At 37.6% G+C, this 26,541-nt stretch overlaps 1 protein-coding gene across 1 annotated transcript in view; it reads right to left on the bottom strand.

Moving 5' to 3' along the window:
• LOC148162011 (ubiquitin carboxyl-terminal hydrolase 9X-like) overlaps nucleotides 1-23,107 on the bottom strand; it is a 111,584-nt gene extending 88,477 nt beyond the window's left edge. Inside the window, 7 exon segments of the mRNA XM_088020454.1 lie at nucleotides 3,186-3,301; nucleotides 9,543-9,761; nucleotides 10,804-10,918; nucleotides 13,572-13,612; nucleotides 14,662-14,688; nucleotides 14,801-14,953; nucleotides 23,012-23,107. Coding sequence (XP_087876580.1) covers nucleotides 3,186-3,301; nucleotides 9,543-9,761; nucleotides 10,804-10,918; nucleotides 13,572-13,612; nucleotides 14,662-14,688; nucleotides 14,801-14,953; nucleotides 23,012-23,107 — 767 coding nt within the window.
• Between the last annotated feature and the right edge of the window lie 3,434 nt (nucleotides 23,108-26,541).

The following is a 26,541-nucleotide window of genomic DNA, read 5'->3' as shown; positions in this document are numbered from 1 at the left end:
AGAGGGAGAAACAACTACAGGATCACGAGGGCAGAATTCGAGAGATAAGTGATATGATAAGACGAAACAACATTAGAATAATTGGGATCCCAGAAGAAGAAGAAAGAGAGAGAGGGGCAGAAGGTATATTGGAGCAAATAATAGCAGAGAACTTCCCTAATGTGGGGAAGGAAACAGGCATCAAAATCCAGGAGGCACAGAGAACCCCTCTCAAAATCAGTAATAATAGGTCAACACCCAACATCTAATAGTAAAACTTACGAGTCTCAGAGACAAAGAGAAAATCCTGAAAGCAGCTCGGGAGAAGAGATATGTAACCTACAATGGTAAAAATATTAGATTGGCAACAGACCTATCCACAGAGACCTGGCAGGCCAGAAAGGACTGGTAAGATATCTTCAGAGCACTAAACGAGAAAAATATGCAGCCAAGAATACTATATCCAGCTAGGCTATTATTGAAAATTGAAGGAGAGATAAAAAGCTTCCAGAACAAACAAAAACTAAAGGAATTTGCAAACACGAAACCAGCCCTCCAAGAAATATTGAAAGGGGTCCTCTAAGCAAGGAGAGAGCCTAAAAGCAGCAAAGATCAGAAAGGAACACAGACCACATACAGTAACAGTCACATTACAGGCAATACAATGGCACTAAATTCATACCTTTCAATAGTTACCCTGAACGTAAATGGGCTAAATGCCCCAATCAAAACACAGGCTATCAGAATGGATTAAAAAACAAGACCCATCAATATGCTGTCTGCAAGAGACTCATTTTAGACCCAAAGACACCCCCACATTGAAAGTTAGGGGGTGGAAAACCATTTACCATGCGAATGGACACCAAAAGAAACCTGGGGTGGCAATCCTTATATCAGAAAAACAAGATTTTAAAACAAAGACTGTAATAAGAGATGAGGAAGGACACTATATCCTACTTAAAGGGTCTACCCAACAAGAAGATCTAACAATTGTAAATATCTCTGCCCCGAACATGGGAGCAGCCAATTATATAAGGCAATTAATAACAAAAGCGAAGAAACACATTGACAATGATACAATAATAGTGGGGGACTTTAACACCCCCGTGACTGAAATGGACAGATCATCTAAGCAAAAGATCAACAAGGAAATAAAGACTTTAAATGACACACTGGACCAAATGGACTTCACAGACATATTCAGAACATTCCATCCCAAAGCAACGGAATACACATTCTTCTCTAGTGTCCATGGAACATTCTCCAGAATTGATCACATCCTAGGTCACAAATCAGGTCTCAACCGGTACCAAAATATTGGGATCATTCCCTGCATATTTTCAGACCACAGTGCTTTGAAACTAGAACTCAATCACAAGAGGAAAGTCGGAAAGAACTCAAATACATGGAGGCTAAAGAACATCTTACTAAAGAATGAATGGGTCAACCAGGAAATTAAAGAAGAATTTAAAAAAATCATGGAAACCAATGAAAATGAAAACACAACTGTCCAAAATCTTTGGGATACAGCAAAGGCAGTCATGAGAGGAAAGTATATAGCAATACAAGCCTTTCTCAAGAAACAAGAAAGGTCTCAAATACACAACCTAAACCTACACCTAAAGGAGCTGGAAAAAGAACAGCAAATAAAGCCTAAACCCAGCAGGAGAGGAGAAATAATAAAGATCAGAGCAGAAATCAATGAACTAGAAACCAAAAGAACAGTAGAACAGATCAACGCAACTAGGAGCTGGTTCTTTGAAAAAATTAACAAGATTGATAAACCCCTGGCCAGACGGATCAAAAAGAAAAGAGAAATGACCCAAATCAACAAAATCATGAATGAAAGAGGAGAGATCCCAACCAACACCAAAGAAATACAAACAATTATAAGAACATAATATGAGCACCTCTATGCCAGCAAATTAGATAACCTGGAAGAAATGGGTGCATTCCTAGAGATGTATCAACTACCAAAACTGAACCAGGAAGAAATAGAAAACCTGAACAGACCTATAACCACTAAGGAAATTGAAGCAGTCATCAAAAATCTCCCAAGAAACAAAAGTCCAGGGCCAGATGGCTTCCCAGCGGAATTCTATCAGAGATTTAAAGAAAAATTAATACCTATTCTCCTGAAACTCTTCCAAAAAATAGAAATGGAAGGAAAACTTCCAAATTCATTTTATGAGGGCACCATTACCTTGATCCTAAAACCAGAAAAGACCCCATCAAAAAGGAGAATTTTACACCAATATCCTTGATGAACATGGATGCAAAAATTCTCACCAAAATACTAGCCAATAGGATCTAACAGTACATTAAAAGGATTATTCACCACGACCAAGTGGGATTTATCCCTGGGCTGCAAGGCTGGTTCAACATCCGCAAATCAATCAACGTGATACAATACATTAACAAAAGAAAGAACAAGAATCATATGATCCTCTCAATAGATGCAGAAAAAGCATTTGACAAAGTACAGCATTCTTTCTTGATCAAAACTCTTCAGAGTATAGGGATAGAGGGTACATATCTCAATATCATAAAAGCCATCTAAGAAAAACCTACAGCGAATATCATTCTCAATGGGGAAAAGCTGAGAACTTTTCCCCTAAGGTCAGGAACGCGGCAGCGATGTCCAGTCTCACCACTGCTATTCAACATAGTATTGGAAGTCCTAGCCACAGCAATCAGACAACAAAAAGAAATCAAAGGCATCCAAATCGGCAAAGAGGAAGTCAAACTCTCACTCTTTGCAGATGATATGATACTGTATGTGGAAAACCCAAAAGACTCCACCCCAAAACTCCTAGAACTCATACAGGAAATCAGTCATGTAGCAGGCTATAAAATCAATGCACAGAAATCAGTGGCATTCCTATACACCAACAACAAGACAGAAGGAGACAAATCAAGGAGTCGATCCCATTCACAATTGCACCCAAAACCATAAGATACCTAGGAATCAATTTAACCAAAGAGGCAAAGGATCTGTACTCAGAAAACTATAAAATACTCAGGAAAGAAATTGAAGAAGACACAAATATCTGTATTCTCCTAACACGTACTTTTAGTTTTAATACTTAGAAAAATGTCATATTTCCAATTTAAAATAAGAAAGTAGACTAGAAAACTAACTTTTAATGATTTTCAAGGCAATACGATAAGGACAATAAATATTAAACTTTCAAAATGTAACTTACTTAATAAGGGCTGCAATTACTTGAACATTCAAAGGTGATCCACTAATAAAATGATCATGCAAAATCTGGAACCCATTCAATGTGCCAAGTTTTTTGATGAGATCCACTAGCCAACCCTGCAACACAGTCAAGGCCAAGAGTTTAATTCTTTCCTATAATAATTTTTAAGTTATATTTGGAATATATGCTTGAATGAGTCAGAAATAGGAGGTTCAATAAAATAATTACATTATCTTTAAAAAGAATAAATAGTATTTGTATTATTTAGTCATTCATATATTTATGGAAACTTAAAATTTTCCTGTCATATTTTGTTCTCTGTATCCCTTCAGTCAGAAGCAGCACAGGCTGCAATTACAGAGTAGTGCCTAGGGGCACAGCTGTTATTTATTCATGTCCTATATATCTGAACAGGAATTAAGCAAAGGTTGTATAGCCAGCTAAAAACATTTTTATATGTAAGAAGGTAAAATAAACATAAAAGTTATGTACATATAAAAATCAATTGTAATAATACAAATGCACAAGAAAGATCATAAAGGGGCGCCTGGGTGGCTCAGTCGGTTAAGCAGCTGCCTTCGGACCGGGTCATGATCCCAGGGGCCTGGGATGGAGTCCCATACCAGTCTACCTGCTCAGCGGGGAGTCTGCTTCTCCCTCTACCCCTCCCTCCTGCTCATGCTCTCTCTCTCAAAGATACAAAATCTTAAAAAAAAAAGCTCATTAAATCTTCTAAAAAGCCGAGTGTTAGCAGAAAACAAACCCAAAACAGGAAAGAGGCATTTCTACTCCCAATCAGAGGCAGAGTTCTACATTTAAAAATAGACAAAAATAGTTATTCAGGGTAGTTCAGTACCTGACTCTTGATCTCAGCTCAGGTCTTGATCTTGGGGTTGTGATTTCAAGCCCCGTGTTGGGCTCCATGATGGGAGTAGAGCCTACTTAAAACAGAACAAGAAAACAAAGAAAGAAATTCAAGACACATGGGAAATGCTGAATAATAGAAAACTGTTACAAGAATCCAGCTGTGTGCTAATGCTAAATTTGATATGGGAATCTAAAATAAATTTTAAAACCTCCAGTAAATCAATTATTTAATTTCTGAATAAATTCAGCTTAATAGGGTGCCTGGCTGGCTCAGTCAGTTAAGCGGCTGCCTTCGGCTCAGGTCATAATCCCAGGGTCCTGGGACTGAGTCCCCCACTGGGATCCTGGGATAGAGTCCCGCATCGGACTCCCTGCTCAGCGGGGAATCTGCTTCTCCCTCTCCCTCTGCCGCTTCCCTTGCTTGTGCTCTCTCTCAAATAAATAAAATCTTTAAAGAAAATAAAAATAAATTCACTATGCTATATTCTTACCTTTACATTTGGTTTAAAAGTTTAAATTGAGGAGTTGTAACATTAGACAGCTCCAAAGTCCTATTGTTATGAAATAACTTTATTTCCAGGATTTCTGGAAATTAGCCCACAGTTTATAGCAACCAAGCAAACACTGAATCAAAAACAATCACATTCAAAAGAGTTAGGCAATTTCATTGTGTTTTTACTCACCCATGCCTACTCCTCCAAGAGAGGCACATTTTAGGGTCCTCAATTCAAACCCTCCTAAGGCAAATTACTGATTTGAGAAATACAAAAGAACTCCTAGGGGCACCTGGGTGGCTTAGTCGTTGAGCATTTGCTTTCGGCTCAGGTCATGATCCCACAGCCCTGGGATTGAGCCTCATGTTGGGCTCCCTGCTCAGTGGAGAGTCTGCTTCTCCCCCTACTTGTGCTCTAAACACCTAAAACACAGAGTGAACACATATACCCCAAAGGGAATGAAAACATGTCAGTACAAAAAAATCAACTGAATAAATGAAAGTCAGTAAGGAAGGAAATAACATACAAAAGAACTGTAAGGTATATGGAAAACAAAGAACAAAATGGTACAAAAGTACTTCCTTCCTTAGCAGTATAACAACACTGAATATAAACAGATTAAACTTTGCAATCAAACATATATAGATCAGGGGTGCCTGGGTGGCTCAGTCATTAAGCATCTGCCTTTGGCTCAGGTCATGATCCCAGGGTCCTGGGATCGAGCCCTGCATCGTCCAGAGGCACCTGGGTGACTCAAGTCAGTTAAGCGACTGACTCTTGATTTTGGCTCAGGTCATGATTTCAGCATCCCAGGGTGGAGCCCCGCATTGGGCTCCCTGCTCAGTGGGGAGTCTGCCTCAGATTCTCTATGTCCCTCTGCCCCTCTCTCCACTTGCATACTCTCTTTGAAAATAAAAATCTTAAAAAAAAAGAAAGAAAAAGAAACCAGGATCCAATGCATAATGTCTAAAAGAGACACTTTATTTTTAAAGATTGTATTTATTGGAGTACCCGGGTGGCTGAGTTGGTTAAATCACTGACTTCACCTCAAGTCATGGTATCAGGTCGCCAGGATCAAGCCCAGCATCAGGCTCCCTGCTCAGCGGGGAGTCTGCCTGTTTCCTTTCCCTCTGCCTGCCACTCTGTCCACTCATGCTCTCTGGAGCTCTCTCTCCCGCAAATAAATAAAATCTTAAAAAAAGCTTTGAGACGGAGACAGCACGCAAGAGAACATAAACAGGGGGAGTGGCATAGGGAGAGGGAAAAGCACATTCCCCACGGGGCAGGGAGCCCGACTCTCGCTGGGCTCTGGGATCATGACCTGAGCCAAAGGCAGCTGCTTAAGTGACTGAGCCACGCAGCCATCCCTAAAAGAGTCACTTTAGTTCTAAGGATATGTATTGCTTAGAAGTAAAAAGATGGGAAAATATATTTCATGCAGATAGTAGCCAAAACAGAAAAGGAATGGCTATCAAAAAAAAAATGGACTGTTAAGTCAGAAACTATGAGAAGAGACAAGACATTATGTGATGACTGAAGGTCAATTTACCAAGAAGAATATAACAAGTATTGATGCACTCAACTTCAGAGTTTTTAAAATATATGAAGCCACTATTGACAAATGGGAGAAACAGTTCTAGACTAGTACTTGGCGACTTCAACATTGCGTTTCCAATAATAGAACAACGAAACAGGAGAAAATAAGCAAAAAACAGTCTTACAAAACACTACAGAACAATTGAACTTTTCAGACATACAGAACACTATACCCAACAAGGGCAGAAAACATATTCTTTGTAAGTGCACATGAAATATTCTGCAGAAAAAGTCTTAAAAAGAATAAAATCAGGGGTGCCTGGGTGGCTAAATTGGTTAAGTGGCTGCTTTCAGCTCAGGTCATGATCTTGGGGTCCTGGGATTCGGCCCCATGTCTACCTCCCTGCTTAGCAGAGAGTCTGCTTGTCCCTCTCCCTTTGCCTCTTCGCCCCTCCCTTACTCATGCGTGTGACCTCTCTTTCTCTCTCAAGTAAATAAAATTTAAAAAAGTAAAATCACAGAAAGCATCTTTTCATATTATAATGAAATGGAATTAGAAATCAGAAATAGAAGAAAATCCTGAAAATCCACAAATATTCAGAAATAAAAAAACATATTCTTAACCAATTGATCAAAGAAGCAATCTGTGTCACAAGGAAAATTTAGTTTCAAATGTTTAAAAAAGAAAACAGGTTTCAAGTCAACAATGTAACTTTTCACTTTGAAAGGAACTAGAAAAAGAGTAGCAAACTAAATCCACAACTAGCACAATGAAATATTAGACCTGAGATAAACAAAATAGAGAATAGAAAATAAAGAGGAAAAACAAAAAAAATAAAACCAAAAGTCCTTTCCTGAAAAAATCAACAAGTTTAAGTAAGTAAGAAAAAAAACCCAAAATCAGAAATGAGAGGACTTTATTATAGAGTTCACAGAAATAAAAGAGTAGAAAGCACTGTGAATAATTATATTGAAAGGACTATGAATTAGTGTAAACAAACTGGATAGCCTAGATAAAATGGACAAATTTCTAGAACACAACTTATACTACAACTGGTCAGGAAGAAAGATTCTGAACAGGCTTAGAATTAGTAAAGAGATTGAATCACCAATCCAAAACTTTCCAACAAAGAAAAATGAGGGACCAAATGGCTTCGCTGGAAAATTCCAGCAAGGTTAACACCAATCTCACATTTTTCCAAAAACATGAAGAAGAAGGAACATATCCAAGCTCATTTTTAAGAGACCAGGATTACTCTGATACCAAAGGCAGACCAAGACTTTACAGACTAACCCTAATGAACACTGATATAAAAACCCTCAACAATATACTAGCAACATGAACAAATGGCATGTTTCTCCCTGGGATGCAAAGATGTCTTAATATACAAAATCAATCAATGTAACACACACCACATTACTAGAATCAAAGAAAAAAAAAAAAAACACATCATCTCAATTCATGCCAAAAAAGGGTTGGGCAAAATTCAACTACCAGAAACAATAAAAACACTGAACAGACTACAAACAAAGGAAAATTGCCTCGGGACACCTGGGGGGCTCAGTCGTTAAGCGTCTGCCTTCACTCAGGTCATGATCCCAGGGTCCTGGGATAGAGCCCTACGTCCGGCTCCCTGCTCCATGGGAAGCCTGCTTCTCCCTCTCCCTCTGCTCCTCCTCCCGGCTCATGCTAATTCACTCTCTCTCTCTCAAAGACATAAATAAAATCTTTAAAAAAAATAAAAGAAAATTGCCTCAAAATAACAAAGGCCACATATGAAAAACCTGTATCAAACTCAATAATGAAACACTGAAATCTTCCCCTCCAAGATTAGGAACAAAATAAGGAAGCCTGACTTGACAAAACCTATTCAGCTAAAGGTACTAAATGTACTAAAGTCCTAGCCATGGAACTTAGGCATGAAACAGAAATGAGAGGGATCCAAATTGGAAATAAAAGTCCAATTATCTCTGTATGCACATATCTCACATTAGTTTGCAAGGATTTTGTGCTTTTGTGATTTTTGGGTTCTACTTATGTATGTGTGCACTGATAACAAAGCTATGTTCTGCTTTCTGTTTCTACTGCTGATAACTTTTTCAGTGTGTTCAAAAAATTAATCAAAATAAATATAATCAAACAGTCTTTGAGACATAAGAAACTCATTAAAATGACATGAGACATTAGAATGAACACATACAAAACAGGGAGCCTTCTTATATAGTCTGGTCAGCTGATTTGAGTGCTTTTGGCTAATTTCTTAGTTTTACTGATACAGCATTAGTTTTGTTTATTTTCTGCTGTGCTTCCTTGAAATTAGTTACAATTTGAGCAGACCATATCTTCTCTGCAAAATGAATATAGACTGAAAGATTATTTACTTGACCCAAAATTCAGATGCTAATCAACACTAAGAGTTCTTTGTAAAGAATCAAGGCATTTCAGGGTGCTTAGGTGGCTCAGTCAGTTAAGGTCTGCCTTCGGCTCAGGTCATGATCCCAAGGTCCTGGGATCAAGTCCCATATTGGGCTCCTTGCTCAGCGGGGAGCCTGCTTCTCTCTCTACCTGTGCTCCCCCTGCTTGTCCTCACACTTGGGTCCACTCTCTGTCTCTGACAAATAAATCTTTAAAAAGAAAAAGAAAAAAAAAAGGAAATCAAAGCATTTTAAGAAATGCCTAACTGGGGGCACCTATGTGACTTGGTCAGTTAGGCATCTGCCTTAGGCTCAGATCATGATCTTCAGGTCCTGAGATCAAGTTCCACTGGGGCTCCTTGCTCAGCGGGGAGTCTGCTTCTCCCTCTCCGCCTTTGCTTTCTAATGAATAAATAAAATTTATTTTAAAAAGCCTTAGGATGTGTCACAAAATAGTAAAAATTTAAAAATTTGTTTATAGGACACCTGGGTAGCTCAGTCAGTTAAGTGTTTGCCTTTAGCTCAGGTCATGATCTCAGAGTCCTGGGATGGAGCCCCAAGTGGGGGCTCAGCGGAGAGTCTGCTTCTCCCTCTCCCTCTCCCCCTGCTCATGCTCTCTCTCCCAAGTAAATAAAATCTTAAAAAAATGGCCTCTCATAAACCTATGTTTTTGCAATTAAATATACATATAAGTGCAAAGTACAGCTCACACTTTTGACTTAAAATGGTTATATTCTCTAAAGTCACTTTGAACACTGAAGGAGCAAATATAATATCTTGCTACTAGGGGAAATATAGCATAAAGTTCCAATATAACCATATTCATAAACTGATCAATACATAATAAGCTTTGGTCAGGCATGAGTTTTATGCTGTTGACCTACTGTACAATGTTAATGAATCACTGTATATATTAAATAATGTGTTTTTTAAACAAACCCACATAAAACAAAGTTATATACTGATCATTAGGTTAAAGAAAGTTTCATGTCACTGAAGTTTTGTAAAAACACAAAACAGTATTTAATTTTGAAAACCAACACACTTTTGGTGATCGAGGATCTGAAGAATGAGCAAATAGTTCATCTTCAGGCAATTGAGCGTTTGTCGAAACTGATTCACATGGACATGTACCATTGTAGATATGGAATTTGCAATGTGGATTTAAGGCCACAGCAAGAAGATCTAGAAGTGGAAACCAGTCTTGGGACAACTTGGCCACACAAAGCTCCATTAGACGATGAGTATTGTTAATAATACACCTCTGTTATATGAAAGGGGACAAGAACAAAAAAGTTCATTTAAAAAAGGTAACATTGTAATTTCAAGCACAGAAACACTCTAATCTTGTTAATAATGCTCTCTTTCCATTTTTGTATACTGGTCATCTGAATTCTGCTTAACTTCACAAGTAAATAATTCCCCAAATGTCTACCTCTAACACTAAAAAGTATGTCAAATCAGAAAATGTTAGGATTTATACGCCATATTCATTTGTGGGGAATGTTCAAGTTATATTTTCTAGGTTGAAGTCCACAGAACAATACTGTTTGCTTTAGAACTCTTGATTAAATTCTATGTTATACATAAGAACCAGGTTTTAGAGTTCAATGATTCAAGTAAGATGTATTTTTTTTTCACTTTCAAAATCTGTTTACAAAGGTATCTAAGAATCAATGGCAGCTTGCATTATTCTGCCTTTGTTTGTACTGTCCTAGAGTTAAGGTATTTTCTCACAGTACATTTCCTGCAGCCATTTACATGAAGATATTACCAATTTGATAACAGTTCAGATTTTGGCTTTTGTAATTACTAAAACCTGTAGTTTGAAGTCATACCAAAACTTGTGGGATTACTGGTTTGTGGTTTAAATTCTAAGCCTGTAAGATTTAAATTTTCCTTGTCATTTCCACATTATGAATTTATTTATCAGGTACACCTATGCTAAAATTATACCCTTTGGTGTCCTAATTATATTGGGAGTCTTCTATTTGCCATCTGGGTATTTTTCTTTCTTAAAGTTATGAAAAATAGTGGACTCTTACAATCAATAACAGGATACATTTGATGAAATGTGGGATGTGCATATGGTGACAGGCACTTGGGATTCCAGGACACAGATTAAACCAAGTTTCAGGAATCAAAATCTCAAATTCATTCTAAAAGACAAGACTGTTCTTAAAAACCTTCAATTCTGTCAAACATATCATCAGGTTTAATGTTATTCACAATAATATTTTCCAAAGATAAATCCATATGCAATCACCAAGTAAGTATGAGTCTCTCAAATAAATTAGAAGACTCACATGAATTTCAAATATCCAGCTACTCACTGCCTCATCCATAAGAATTTTAGTGAAAGGTACTGTTACCTATCTCGAAAAAAAATGCTGACATGCTTCACTTTTAACATCAAGACCTAAGAATAGATGAAAAAAAAATACAATAAATTTAGCATAAAGGAAACATTTCCCTGACCAATTATATCATTTAAGATAATAAAACTGGAAGTGCCCCCAGATAGGTTACTAAACTTTAAAACAAAAAAATCACTGGGTAAAAGGGGAATGAAATCATTTCACAGCCTTAAACTCACTGAAAATACAGTGGACAAACATTAAAAATAGTAACCTTTTTAAAATTTCATTTGGCTGCAAATTCTGTTTAACTACAAACTTAAAACATGAACTCTGTCTTGATTTTGTAATTAATTAGTCCATTCATCATTTTTCATTATCTGTACATGCTTAATTCTTTTTAATTTCCTATGGCTAAAGAAAAACAGTACACTCAGTGCCAAAAAGGAAACTTCTAATACTTCATAAGAACTCGGAAATACTAAATTTGCACAGTGTAGTTTGGTTTAGATCATATACGTGTCGATAGATTATTTAAACCCAAGACTGGGGGAGACAAACCATGAGAGAGGCTATGGACTCCAAGAAACAAAATGAGGGTTTTAGAGGGGAGGGGATGGTGGGGTGGGTTAACCTGGTGATGGGGATTAAGGACGGCACGTATTGCATGGAGCATTAGGTGTTTTACGAAAACAATGGATTGTGGGTCACCACATCAAAAACTAATGATGTACTGTAACGTAATAACGTTATAGTAACTGTAACAATAACTGTAACAATAAGGTAATAAAAAAAAAACACCAGGGCACCTGGGTGGCTCGGTTAGTTAAGCGTCTGCCTTGGGCTCAGGTCATGATCCCAGGGTCCTGGGATAGAGCCCCATATTGGGCTCCCTGCTTGGCGGGAAGCCTGCTTCTCCCGCCCCCACTCCCCCTGCTTGTGTTCCCTGTCTCGCGGTCTGTCTCTCTGTCAAATAAATAAAATCTTAAAAAAAAAAAACCCACAAGAACAAAAACAAACAAAACCCCAAGGCTGCCCTTAAAATAACTTAAACTTTGCCTCACAGTAATCAGAATCCCAGAAAGAATGAATGGGAAATAGGGCGCCTGGGTGGCTCAGATGGTTAAGCGTCTGCCTTCGGCTCAGGTCATGATCCCAGGGTCCTGGGATCGAGTCCCGCATCGGGCTCCCTGTTCCTTGGGAGCCTGCTTCTCTCTCTGCTTCTCTCCCCCTCTCTCTCTCTCTCCCTCTGTCTCTCATGAATAAATAAATAAAATTTAAAAAAAAAAAGAATGAATGGGAAATAGCCTCAGCAAACCACACACAGCTACTGAATGGCAGTGCTATTAAACAAAGTAGCATTTCAATTTTTGTTCATTTTGTACCTTTAGGATTTAAAACACACCTAGTTAATAAGTCCTTCAATTAACTTACAAACGTGCAAACTAAAAAAGAAATTTGAGAGTTGAGAAACATTTGTTACCTGATAAAATTTTTATAATTTGTAAGATTAAAAACAAAAAATTCTTTAAATGACTGTAGGACAATTGTTAAATTATTAACATTGCCAAGAAAAATACAGCACAGACTGTGTAATAGACATTACATCAACCATAGATGTTAAAAATCTGCCTACTGAATAATCCGGAAAATAAAATGGAATTGCCCTTTTCTTTTAGCCTTCAGGGCCTTGAGCAAGTAGAGCATATTACAAAAATTAGCCATTTCCTATAAGAATTCAGGGGCATCTAATATTGGGTAGAACAAAGTCATCAAAAAGTGGCTGACTCTAACACAAAAAGTTTGGTTGGGCAATACTGAAAAATACCAGATTATTTAACAGTTGCCTTAAAAAAAAAAAAAAGACCTTAATTATCAAGACATTTTTCCTCCAAAAAATTTTTTTTGTGGGGCGCCTGGGTAACTCAGTCATTAAATGTCTGCCTTCGGCTCAGGTCATGATCCCATCAAGCCCTGCATCAGGCTCCCTGCTCGGCGGGAAGCCTGCTTCTCCCTCTCCCACTCCCCCTGCTTGTGTTCCCTCTCTCACCATGTCTCTCTCTGTCAAATAAATAAATAAAATCTTTAAAAATATATATTTTTGGTAAGTTTTTAAAAAGTCAAAATGCAATCTTCACATTTTGTTACAAAAATATTAATGTAATAGCAATTTTCATAAAAATAAGATGGGTGTATCTTTTGGTTTACTGGCTGTTCAGTAAGTCATTCAGGTGGCAAGTTTAAATAATTTTTATTGAAATTACTTGCAAATTAACATATGCTTACATGCAAAAAAAGGTCAATTGGTAAATTTGGATTCATATGGCAATCTAGCATTTTTAAATTGTTAAATATGTTTTAATGTATACTACAGAATTTTTAAAAAATTATTACCCTTTAGAAAATATTTTTAACTTTTAATAGCCCCTTCAAAAATATACAAACCAAAAGATCCTGCTCTTACATACACTAACATACATATAAAATCTGCATGAAATTTTAATGTTAAATTCAGAGGTACTTAAAGTTTACCCAAAGGTTTTTATGAACCTTTGCTCTAGATATAGATATAAAAGGCCTAACAAAGTTTAGAGAGATACTGTAGTCTAAGAATATACTGTAACTTTATAAAAGAAAAAAACAAAAGCCTTCAAGAATAATATATAAATATCCATAATAGCATGTATTATGGAAAACATAGTAACATCACTCACCTTTTTTTACTGAGATCAATAGCAGCTTCTAAAATCACAGGCCCCTAAAACTAAAAATAATCAATTATCAATTAAATATACCCACGGTTAATGTCAGTAGTAAAAAAGTACTCTTTTGAGCTTCAGATATCAGTAATATTTCTTTGAATCTTCTTCACAGAGACAAATGGCTCATTTCTCCTTCATTCAACTCTACACGACATATACCAAATTTTCTGAAAATTACATGACTTGAAGAACCTCTAAGCCCGTGTATCATCCTGAGCATACCCTACATCAAAACCAATGCAGATGCCACCATACCCAGGCTAGGATTTTCCCTGGCATAATGAAAAGCTTAGTACGTAAGAATAAATTCCACTGACTAATCCACTATTTCCCAGAAAGAACTCTATTCCAGCTGTCCCTAAATCCATTACAGAAAGACAACAAAAGATACCTTTTACAAAAAAATCTGTTAGATGTAAATTGGTACTTTTTGTTGTTTTAGTTATAGATTATGCAAAGCTGTCTTTTTTTATTTCCCTGTCACTAAAAATTTAATATAACTCAGTCCTCCAGTCCTAATTATAAGTACACTTAAATAAAAATCAAAAACTACCAAACTACAATCTTTTACAATAATATCTGTTATAGAAAATGGATGTCCTATAAATAAGAAAGGTCACCCAGCAAGTCTAGTAGTCAGTGTACCAAGGAGAAATGATCTTTATAGACACACAAAAGGAACTCTCTACCTATAGTTCTAGGAATGAAACACACCCATTAGAATCACAAAGCATCATTAATTTAAAATCTTTATTCATATCATCTTTCAATTTTTAAAAATTCATACCAGTGCCTGCATTAAGAATGAGTTACAAAGTAGCTGACAATGACTTAAGTATTACAGCAATAAAGAAAACAGTAAAATTACTAACTGACACTGCAATCCACTCTTTTTCTCATTCTTTTTTTTTAATTTTATTTATTTATTCATGAGAGACAGAGAGAGGGGGAGAGAGAGAGAGAAAGAGAGGCAGAGGGAGAAGCAGGCTCCCAAGGAGCAGGGAGCCCAATGCGGGACTCGATCCCAGGACCCTGGGATCATGACCTGAGCCGAAGGCAGACGCTTAACCATCTGAGCCACCCAGGCACCCTTCTCTTTTCCTCATTCTTTAGCAGTGGCAATGCTGATAAAAAAGAAAATCTGCTTTTCTAGCTTATTAGCTCCATTAAAGAAAAGTCAAAACAACTCTCCTATTGATCATGTCATTCTACTTTGCCAAGTCAGTATGTGGAAATGCAGGTTCTTCATCTTCGTGCTGTGGTGGAGCATCACCTTGACCTTGTTCATCCGGGGGCGTTGCTGGGGAATTCTCATTGGATGAGTCAGCTGATGAGGTCTTAAAAATTAAATACTCCAGACTTAAATTTCAATGACATATATGTATAACATTCAGCAATTTAGTATCAACATATGTTTAGTGAAAAATTATACTTTAAAATGTTCCATATACATCTATAAATATTTAATGAAACTGGGTTTCATTCTCTCCTCATCCTTTTTGTAAAGGATTTACATTTACTGTATTTTAAAAATTTAAGACTTAAAGATTAAGAATATTTGATAAATTAATTAAAGTACATAGAACTGTGTGGACTGAATAGGTTATAAGTAAAGAACATTAGTTTTTACAATGTTTACCTCTAATAAAACACAGTTGTAATGAACTCTTTCTTTAGGATTTTTTAATTTATTTGACAGAGAGACAGTGAGAGAGGGAACACAAGAAGGGGGAGTGGGAGAGGGAGAAGCAGGCTTCCCACTGAACAGGGAGCCAGATGGAGGGCTCGACCCCAGGATTCTGGGATCATGAGCTGAGCTGAAGGCAGACACTTAACGTCTGAGCCACTCAGGCATCCTGTAATGAACTTTCTTAATCACTTATCTTTTCGGAATTGTCAGTGTAACTTCTGAGGTCAAGCCACAAACGTTATCAAGACTTTTTTCTTCCTCTCTGTTAGAACAAGCCTTCTAGGAAAAGTTAAGTGCCATGACCTGAAGACAATTAAGGAGCCCTTTGCAGAGATCTATGTGCTGAAAAACTGAGGGTTCTCATCAAAAGCCATGTGGAGTGAACCCCTGTGAAAATGGATACCCCAACCCTAGTCAAGTCTTCAGATATCTGCAACCCTAGCTGAGAAGCTGACCACAAAGAAAAAAAAAAGTCAGAAATCACTCAGGTAAGCCATTCCCAAATTCTTAATGTTCATAAACCATAAGAGACACATCCCAAATATATCAGCATTTATATTAAAAGGACTGAAAATACAGCTGAAAGACCAAGACAGAAACACAGAACATAGCCATAAGCTAGATATAGATGCTTAAATATAAGGACAAAAAAGAGAAGAAAGCAGGGGCGCTTGGGTGGCTCAGTCAGTTAAGCATCTGGCTTCCGCTCAGGTCATGATCCCAAGATCTCTCTCTCCCACTGCCTGCCCTTCCCAACTATAAATAAATAAATAAATAAATAAATAAATAAATAGATAAATAAATAAATAAAATCTTTTAAAAAAGAGAGAGAGAAGTAAAGGGATAGGAGACTTCTGATTTCTAGTTCAGCATATAAGAAGCTGGGGAGTTGTCACTCCCTAACCAGTAGTAAACTGAATCAACAACTAACTCTTCACAGATCTGATGGAAATTAAAGTCATGTGGCAAACTGCTGCCCATAAAATCAGATGGGAGATCAGAGGGACAGAGAGAATCAAAAATTACCAGCAGAAAACCATGGGCAAAAACCTCCATGCAAATAAGAAGAGGGATAGAAAACCCTAAACTGTACTTGATGAATTGCTTGGAAGCGGATGTGGAATGTCTGAGAGTTAAAAACTGCAGAAGGTCTAGACTGAAGGGAACACTCATATTTTTGTGACTTTACCTCCAGAAATCCCATCAAGTCATCACAGACAGGATCACAGAAAAAGCCCCTCATTTCCAGGAGAAGAGATGCAAAGTAGTCATTCTGAAATATGATACAGCATTCTGCTCTTAATAAAGCCTACCCTCAAGAGAAGCTACTTTCCCAGGTCCTAATATAGGTTTTTATAAGAACCAAATTAGAAGAAGGGAAATATGAAACCCTAGCCTGGTACAGACTTCCGTGTGGGGGAAAGTGAAGTACTCGATTCCAGTTCTCTCTAGCCAACCTGTCCCTCCATACCTACACAATATGAAAGGTTTATTCACAGTAGTTCCCTTTATTCAGTATATTATGTCTAAGTTTTAACAGAAAATCCAATGTAGAGTAAACAATAATCAACAGAGTTTGAAGAGACAGAGCAAACATGAAACTCTGATACGACAAGGATATTGAAATTATTCAAACAAACATTTAAAATAACTACAGCTGATAATGCTAAGGACTCTAACAGAAGAAGTGGACATGAAAAGAATTTCAAATGAGTCATGTAAGCAGAGAGATGGAATTCTAAGGAAGAATGAAAAAAAATGCTAGGGATAAAAACACTATACTAACAACAAAGCTGTTTTATGGGAGGCTTTGCTGGGCTCGTTGGTAGATAAGACACAGATGAGGAAAGAATCCCTAAGATTAAACATATGTCAAGAGAAACACCCAACACTGGAAAGCAAAAAGTTAAAAAGAAAAAGTACTCAAGAATTGTAGGACAACTAGACACATGTAGCATATACATAGTGGGAATACCAGATGCCAAGAAAGAGAGGAAGGAATATAATATTTGAAACTGAGAATTTCCCTTACATTAATGTCAGACACCAAAGAATGGACAAGGAAACTCCGAAAATTCCAAGCAGAATAAATAAATATGTATATTAAAAAATGACACCTAAGCATATGGTATTCAAACTGCAGAAAAAAGTGCTAAGGAAAAATCCTGGAAGAAACCATGTGTGTGTGGGGTGGGACTCCTTATGTACACCTAACAAAGGACCAAGGATAAGAGCAAAATTGGACATTTCCTCAGAAACAAAGTAAAAAAGAAAAAAAAAAGTGCAATGTATGCTCTAGGAATGGATGAACAAATAATATTAAAATGTCTATACTACCCAAAGCAAGCTACATATTAAATGTAATCCCTATCAAAATACCAACAGCATTTTTCACAGAGCTAGAACAAATAATCGTAAAATTTGTAATGGAACCACAAAATACTCTGAATAGCCAAAGCAATCTTGAAAAAGAGAAGCAAATCTGGATGCATCATAATTCTGGGTTTCAAGCTATATGACAAAGCAGCAGTCATCAAGACAATATGGTACTGGCACAAAAACGGACACATAGATCAAAGGAACAGAATAGAGAACCTAGAAATGAACCCACAATGATATGACCACTCGTCTTTAATAAAGCAGGAAAGAATACCCAATGGAAAAAAAAGTCTCTTCAACAAACGGTGTTGGGAAAACCAGATAGCAATGTGCAGAAGAGTAAATCTGGACTACTTTCTTATACCATATACAAAATTAAATTTCAAAATAGATGAAAGACCTAAATGTGAAACAGGAAACCATTAAAATCTGAAAGAGCACAGGCAGAAACACTTTGACATTGACTCTCACTAGACACGTCTCTGGAGGCAAGGAAAACAAAAGCAAACATGAACTATTGGGATTTCAGGATAAAAAGCTTTTGCACAGCAAAGGAAACAATCAACAAACCTAAAAGGCAGCCTACAGAAAGGGAGAAGATATTTGCAAATGACATATCTGATAAATGGTTAGTACCTGAAATACATAAACATCTTCTAAAACTCAACACCCAAAAAACAAATAATCCAATTAAACAGTGGGCAGAAGACATTAATGGACATTTTCCAAAGAAGACATCCAAGATGGCTAACAGACACATGAAAAGATGTTCAACATCATTCATCATCAGGGAAATACAAATCAAAACCACAGTGAGATACCACTTCACACGTCAGAATGGCTAAAATCAACAACACATGAAACAACAGGTGTTGGTGAGGATGTGGAGAAAGGAGACCCTCTTACACTGTTGGTGGGAATGCAAATTGGTGCAGGCACTCTGGAAAACAGTATGGAGGTTCCTCCACAAGTTAAAAACAGAATTACCCTTTGAATCAGCAATTACACTACTAAGTAGTTACTTGAGAAGTTAAGATGATGAGTAGTAAGGGGACCCCCCAAAAATACTGATTCAAAAAGACATACACAACCCAACGTTTATAGCAGCATTACCAATAACAGCCAAATTATGCAAAGAGCCCCAGAGTCCACTAACTGATGAAAGGATAAGAAGATGTGGTTTCCACATATATATATATATATATGTATATAAATATATATATATATAATGGAATATTACTAAGCCATCAAAAAGAATGAAAACTGCCATTTGCATGGATGGAGCTAGAAAGTACAATGCTAAGTGAAATAAGTCAGTCAAAGACAAATACCATATATTTTCACTCATATGCAGAATTTAAGAAACAAAATAGATGAACAAAGGAAAAAAAGACACAAAACAAAAAACAGACCCTTAAACCATAAGAGAGCCTTTTTTTATTTTTTAAAGATTTTATTTATTTATTTGAGAGAGAGAGAGAGAATGAGAGATAGAGAGCACGAGAGGGAAGGGGGTCAGAGGGAGAAGCAGACTCCCTGCTGAGCAGCGAGCCTGATGTGGGACTCTATCCTGGGACCTCAGGACAATGACCTGAGCTGAAGGCAGTTGCCTAACCAGCTGAGCCACCCAGGCACCCACCATAAGAGATTCTTAACTACAGAGAACAAACAGGGTCAATGGAGGGCAGGTGCATGGGGGATGGGCTAAATGGGTGATGGGTACCTGTGATAAGCACCTGTGTCATATGAAACTGTGGAATGACTAAATTCTACTCTGAAACCAGGATTATACTGTTAACTAGAATTTAAATAAAAACTGAAAACTTAAAAGCAAACAAAACTAAATAAAAAATAAAAAAATAACACTCATAAAAAACAAACACACACACACACACAAATCGAATGGATCATGGGATGCCTGGGTGTCTCAGTCAGTTAAGCATCTGCCTTTGGCTCAGGTCACCATCCCAGGGTCCTGTGACTAAGTCCCAACACTGGTTCTCTGCTCAGCAGGGAGCCTTCTTTTCCCTCAGTCTGCCACTCCCCCTGCTTTGGAAGACAGTTTGGTAATGTCTTACAAAACTAAATATACACTAATCATACAATCCAGCGGTTGTATCCCTTGGTATTCATTCAAATGAGTTGAAAACATTTCCACATAAAAACCTCCCTATGGATGAATATTTACTTTATTCATAATTGCCAAAACTTGGAAGCAATTGAGATGTCCTTCAGAAAGTGAACAGATGAAGTGTTATACACCCAGACAATGGAATGTTATTCAGTGATTAAAAACAAACAACAAAGAAAAAAGACACAAATAAAAGCAACCAAAGCCTTTAAAAGACAAAAGAACTTTAAGTGCATATTATTAAGTGAAATAAGCCAGTTTGAAAAGTTTATACACCATATGATTTCAACTATTTGACATTTTGGAAAAGGCAAAACTGGACAGGCAGGTCTTTAGCTGCCAAGGGTTCAGGGGAGGGAAGAAAGAAAAGGAAGAGCAAATTTTATAGGAGGGAAACTCTTATATGATACTATAATGGTATATCTATGTCATTAAACACTTGTCAAACCCCAAAGAATGAATAAAGGAAGACGTGAACCATAAAGTAAACTATGAAGTTTGAGTGATAACGACATGTCATTGTAGTTTTGTCAATTTAAATGTGTATGGGGTGGTAGTAGGATGGTGGTGAAAGAGAGATATAGGAACCCTGTACTTTCTGCTCAATTCTGTTGTGAACCTAAAAAGCCTCTTTAAAGAAAAAAGTATAAGTAGACAACTTTAAATGGCAGGGTTCAGGGAATTAACACAATAAAAATAAAATGAGCGATAAAAATAATGAGTGCTTTAAAAAAAGAATGAGAAAAGACATTCCACATAACAATAAACCTCCTTCCCCCAAATAATGCTGCATTTATACAAGTATGTGACAGGTAAGGTAGACTTTAACACAAGAATTATTAGTGGAGATTAAAGAGATCTCTACATAAAGATTAATGGGCCAATCATCCAACCCCAAGTCACATTTTCAGTTTGCATGCATCTTATAGGTTCGAAATATATCTCATTAAAATTGATAGAACAAGGGCGCTCGGGTGGCACAGCTGGTTGGGCATCCAACTCCTGGTTTCAGCTCAGGGTCCTAGGATCAAGCCCTGTGTTGGGCTTTGCACTGGGCCAGGAGTCTGCTTGAAGATGCCCCTATCCCTGCTAGTGCATGTGCACATGGGCACGGGCTCTATTTCTCAAATCATCTTTAAAATTGAATTAAATTAAATTGATAGAACAAAAAATGAAATGGGCAGGTCCACAATCCCAGGCAGTTTAACATACCTCTCAACTAATAAAACAAGCAATTTTAAAACAAAACAAAATGAAACAAGGCTGTAGAGAACATATGAAAAGCATAATAAGCAAACTGGAAATAACTGATATTACATGCTACAGTAAAATATACTTTTTCAAATTCTCATATGTTCAAAATTACTATATGCTGAGCAACACATCAGACCTCAATAAATTCCCAAACAGTGGTATCACAGAATATATTCTCTATCCACAAAGGAATTAAGCTCTAAGTCAATGACAAAAAGATTAGCCAGAAAACCTCCAAATGCTTGAAAGGGAAGTACTACATTTCTTAAAATATTCTTACATTAAATATCACCACACAAATTTTAAAATATGTTAAAATGCATGTTTTGGAAAATATAAAAATAAAGAAAAGCTAAACATATCTAAATTTCTGTATCATGAAACTAGAGAATGAACATCTATGGAACACAAAGAAAGCAAAAAGAAAGAACTAAGGAAGATTAAATGAGGATTTGTTCACATAAGTGTAAACAAAAAAACCCAAAGCTAATAATTTTCCAAAAGTTACTGTGCGAAAGTTTAAAGAGACTAAACTCCCTAGAAAAACTGAGCAACAAAAAGTAAATGTAAATTACCACTTTCAGAAATAAAGAAGGATTGATGTTATATTAAGCCTTTTACAAATATTTTCCATTAATCGTATACAAATTCTTTCAGAAAAAGAAAAATTAATTATTTCCATGTAGGCCAGCACTAAGCTTTGATACTAAAATCTGGATTTAGCCCTTTACTTTGTTTTACTTACTGTCAACCTAAAGATACAGAATCTGCTAATTCACAGATCTCTAACTCAGATGCCCTGAAAAGTTATAAAAATAAATGAGGTAGGCCTTTGAATTGTGAGGCCTTTGCAGTGAAACTTTGACTTTTCCTGCTATTACTGGAGATAGGAAACAGAGACATTGCTGTGATGAGAACTATTTGCACGATTGAATTGCTAGTGGCTATTGACCTTGAGTGACAAGATGGTGTGGTGGGGGTGTGATTTCCCATCTGAAATTGGTGGGTGTCATTTAGTTGTAATTAACTGCTATAAAGTGGGAATGCAAGTATAATATGAAAAATCTGGAGAAGCCAAAAAGACAGATTTTTATGTGAAATATTCTAATTTTTAAGTTGGCAACTAATGAAAAAACATTTTAAACCCTGTCAACCAAACAGGCCTGGGGGCCAGCTTTGGCCCTTGTGCCACCATACATCCCTCTGGGATTGTTACATAATGGAGGCCCTGGCTGGTCCGCCATTCACGAATGCTGGAAGTGGGCAGAGTGTGGGGCATGCGTCCAGCATCATGGCTCCCAAACGCAGGCAGGACAGTGTCCTCATTTCTCTGAGAGCCCCAGCCTGTGGGTGGCTTATACATGCTATAATAAATGCAGCTTACAACATTAAAAAAAACTACCTACAAACTTAATGAAATAAATGTACAGACTACTAAGGCATAGATATTTTATTTAGCCATAGCTCTGAGGTTATTGGTATGGTACAAAGATGGGATTCAAAAATAAAGAGCTAAATCTATGCTTATAACAAATTGTTACAAAATAACTAAATTCTTTTGTCCTCAGTCATATTAAAAAAAAAAAAAAAGGAACATTCTTAACCAAGTACAGTAGGTTTCCTACAAGTCTGTGTGACTCTTCTTAAAAGCACCTGGGTGGCTCAGTCGTTAAGCGTCTGCCTTCGGCTCAAGTCATGATCCCAGGGTCCTGGGTTCGAGCTCCATATCGGGCTCCTTGCTCAACAGGAAGTCTGCTTCTCCCTCTCTCACTCTCCGAGCTTGTGTTCCCTCTCTCGTTGTGTCTCTGTCAAATAAATAAAATATTTTTAAAAAAGTAATTTAAAATGACAATAAGCTTCCATGATTATAAATTATTCAAGACATCTATATCATTGTTTAGTAATTCATGGCACCCAAAACACAGCCTTAACATGTCCTACCTGACTCTATTGGAAGGAGGGCTGAGACTGTCCATCAGGAGCCTGGCCTTGGATGTCATTCCCTCCTATTGGAGAGCCATGCGTTGTGGCTGTCATACTTGACACAGAATGGACCTTTGCTATTTTGTCTGCTTATGTAGTGGTTGTAACAGAAGAAATCATAGTACACATAAAGGAGATAAAGTACCAGCATATGTCAACCTTAAAAATTTCCAATTCAAGGACAGACCGTCTTGCAGAGACCATCTCATAACCTAAAAGTAGAAGGGAAAAAAGGCAGATTTGTTTTAAATATTAAAAAGACAATCATTCCAATTTTAATGTGTATCGTGGTAACATCACCGCTCTCTATAGCCATTAACTAATGGCTTTCCTCATTAACAGTTGGTTTTAACAGAAACAAGTGAAAAGGTAAATTCTTATTAATATTGCTACTCAAACTACTCAATTCCTATTTTTGTAGCAGTAGTTAAGTAATTATAACAAGAAAACATAAAAAGTACAGTCTTAACATTATACGTAGGACCCCGGAAAAAATGCAAGTTTCTTAGTTGTCATTCTTATCTTACCGAAGAATCTAAAAATGCCTGTCAATTGCTGCCTTAAAAATGCTGTTAGAATATAAATATTCAGGAAGGGCGGAGCAAGATGGCAGAGGAGTAGGAGACCTGGATTTTGTCTGCTCTCAGGAATTCAGCTGAATAGGGATCAAACCACTCTGTAACACCTATGAACTCAACAAAACACCGAAGAAGAGAGTAGCAACAACTCTCTGAACAGAGAAGCGACCACTTCCTGGAAGATAGGATGCAGAGAGAAGTGAATCCGAGGTGATATTCGGGAGGATAGACGGCGGGGGAGGGGGCCTCCGTTGGTCACTTCTGGCAAGTGATAGAGCCGTGGAGCACAAAATCGGAACTTTTAGAAGCCGGCTCTGCGGAGGGACGTCGCTCCAGTGGCTAAGAGGGGGGTGGAATCCTCGCGGGACAGTGTGATCTCAGAACCCTCGGGGTCACAGAAAGACCAGCGGTGCCTGAGTGCAGCAGAGCTCCCAGGTATTGGAGTAGGGAAGCTGGCTGCAGAGACGGTGGAGGCACCGGCCCTTAGCACGGGGTTGCCATAAACTGTGATCCGCGGCCCAGTCCAGCTACTGCTCCTCCAGCAGGGACCCAACAAGCGGCAGATTCGGGGAGACTCCCCTCCCTCCCCCAGGAGGAGCGGCGTGGGAGCGCAATGCAGGGATCTGCTGGGTTTGGAGACTCCACAGGCGGTCGGGTGCCAGAGATAGAAACGCTCGGTCACAGGCCGGGTGAGCACGGAGTGCAGCCAGAGACCGGGTACACAGGAGTGACTGCTTTTCTCGGGGGGGGGGGGCACTGAGCAGTGGGGCCCCGAGTCCTCAGCTCCTCCAAGTGGAGATTGGGAGGCCACTATTTTCACCCTGGTCCTCCAAACCTGTACCAGAGCTTGCAGGGAACAAAAGCTCCTGAGAGCAAACGGGACCAGCTTGCTTAGCCCCGACCAACAAGGTTGGGGCAATTCTGCCTCCGGCAAAGACATCTGGGGACCACGGCAACAGGCCCCTCCCCCAGAAGATCAGCATGAACAGCCAGCAAGCCAAGACCACGTTTACCGATCAAGGAGAACGGGAGAACTCCAGCGCTAGGGGAATACTGCACATAGATTCATGGCTTCTTTTTTTTTTTTTTTTTTTTTTTTACCATGATTCATTAGTTTTTCAAAGTTAATTTTTTTAACGCTTTTTTTTAATTTTTTCCCTTTTTCAACCAACATTTTATCAATCCCTTTTAAAAAAAAACATTTTTTATTTTTCATTTTTAGAGTCATATTTTATCCCTTCATAGTAGTTACCCTTATTTTTGGCATATATATGTAAGTTGTTCTCTGTTTAAAATTTTGAGATACAGTTTCTTCTAACAGATCAAAATATACCCTAAATCACTAGTGTATGGCTTTGTTCTAGTCTCCTGCCTGATCACATTCTCTCCCTTTTTTTCTTCTTTTTTTAAATATTATTCTTTCTTTTTTCAAACAACTTCTTATCTTATCAATTCCTTTTATAAAATCTTTTATAATTTTCATCTTTACATTCTTCTTCCATCCCTTCATTGTATCAACCCTTATTTTGTACATATATAAGTCTCTCTCCCTTTAAAATTTTAGGAGGTACTTTTTTTCTGACAGACCAAAATATGCCCAAAATCTTGTGTGTGGCACTGATCTATGCACTAGCCTGATCATATTTGATCATATTCTGTTTTTTTTTTGTTTTGTCCTGTTTTTGTTTTTATCTTTTTGTTTTTTTCCTCTATCTTTTTTCTTTCTTCCCTTTCTTTTCCCCTGGTTTCAGGTCTTTTCTGATTTCTATAGAGTATACTTGCTGGGGACATTTTTAACCTGTTGGCATTTTGTTCTCTCATTCACCTATTCTCCCCTGGACAAAATGACAAGATGAAAAAATCACCTCAGCAAAAAGAACAAGAGGTAGTACCGTCAGCCAGGGACCTACTCAATACGGACATTAGTACGATGTCGGACCTAGAGTTCAGAATCATGACTTTAAAGATACCGCTGGGCTTGAAAAAAGTGTGGAAGTTATTAGAGAAACCCTTTCTGGAGATATAAAAGAACTAAAATCTAACCAAGTCGAAATCAAAAAGGCTATTAATGAGGTGCAATAAAAAATGGGGGCACTAACTGCTAGGATAAATGAGGCAGAAGAGAGAATCAGCTATATAGAAGACCAAATGATGGAAAATAAAGAGGCTGAGAAAAAGAGGGAGAAACAACTACAGGAACACGAGGGCAGAATTGGAGAGATAAGCGATACGATAAGATGAAACAACATTAGAATAATTGGGATCCCAGAAGAAGAAGAAAGAGAGAGGGGGGCAGAAGGTATATTGGAGCAAATAATAGCAGAGAACTTCCCTAATGTGAGGAAGGAAACAGGCATCAAAATCCAGGAGGCACAGAGAACCCCTCTCAAAATGAATAAAAATAAGTCAACACCCGACATCTAATAGTAAAACTTACGAGTCTCAGAGACAGAAAATCCTGAAAGCAGCTCGGGAGAAGAGATATGTAACCTACAATGGTAGAAATATTAGATTGGCAACAGACCTATCCACAGAGACCTGGCAGGCCAGAAAGGACTGGCAAGGTATCTTCAGAGCACTAAACGAGAAAAATATGCAGCCAAGAATACTATCTCCAGTTAGGCTATCATTGAAAATTGAAGGAGAGATAAAAAGCTTCCAGGACAAAAACTAAAGGAATTTGCAAACACGAAACCAGCCCTCCAAGAAATATTGGAAGGGGTCCTCTAAGCAAAGAGAGAGCCTAAGGAACAGAAAGGAACACAGAAAATATACAGTAACTGTCACCTTACAGGCAATACAATGGCACTAAATCCATACCTTTCAATAGTTACCCTGAATGTAAATGGGCTAAATGCCCCAATCAAAACACAGGCTATCAGATTGGATTAAAAAACAAGACCCATCAAT

This window comes from Eumetopias jubatus, unplaced genomic scaffold, assembly GCF_037043125.1.
Source record: "Eumetopias jubatus isolate StellerSeaLion01/CBP00866 unplaced genomic scaffold, mEumJub1_p1.0 scaffold_27, whole genome shotgun sequence".
NCBI lineage: Eukaryota > Metazoa > Chordata > Mammalia > Carnivora > Otariidae > Eumetopias > Eumetopias jubatus.
This window is presented reverse-complemented; position numbering and strand designations above follow the sequence as displayed.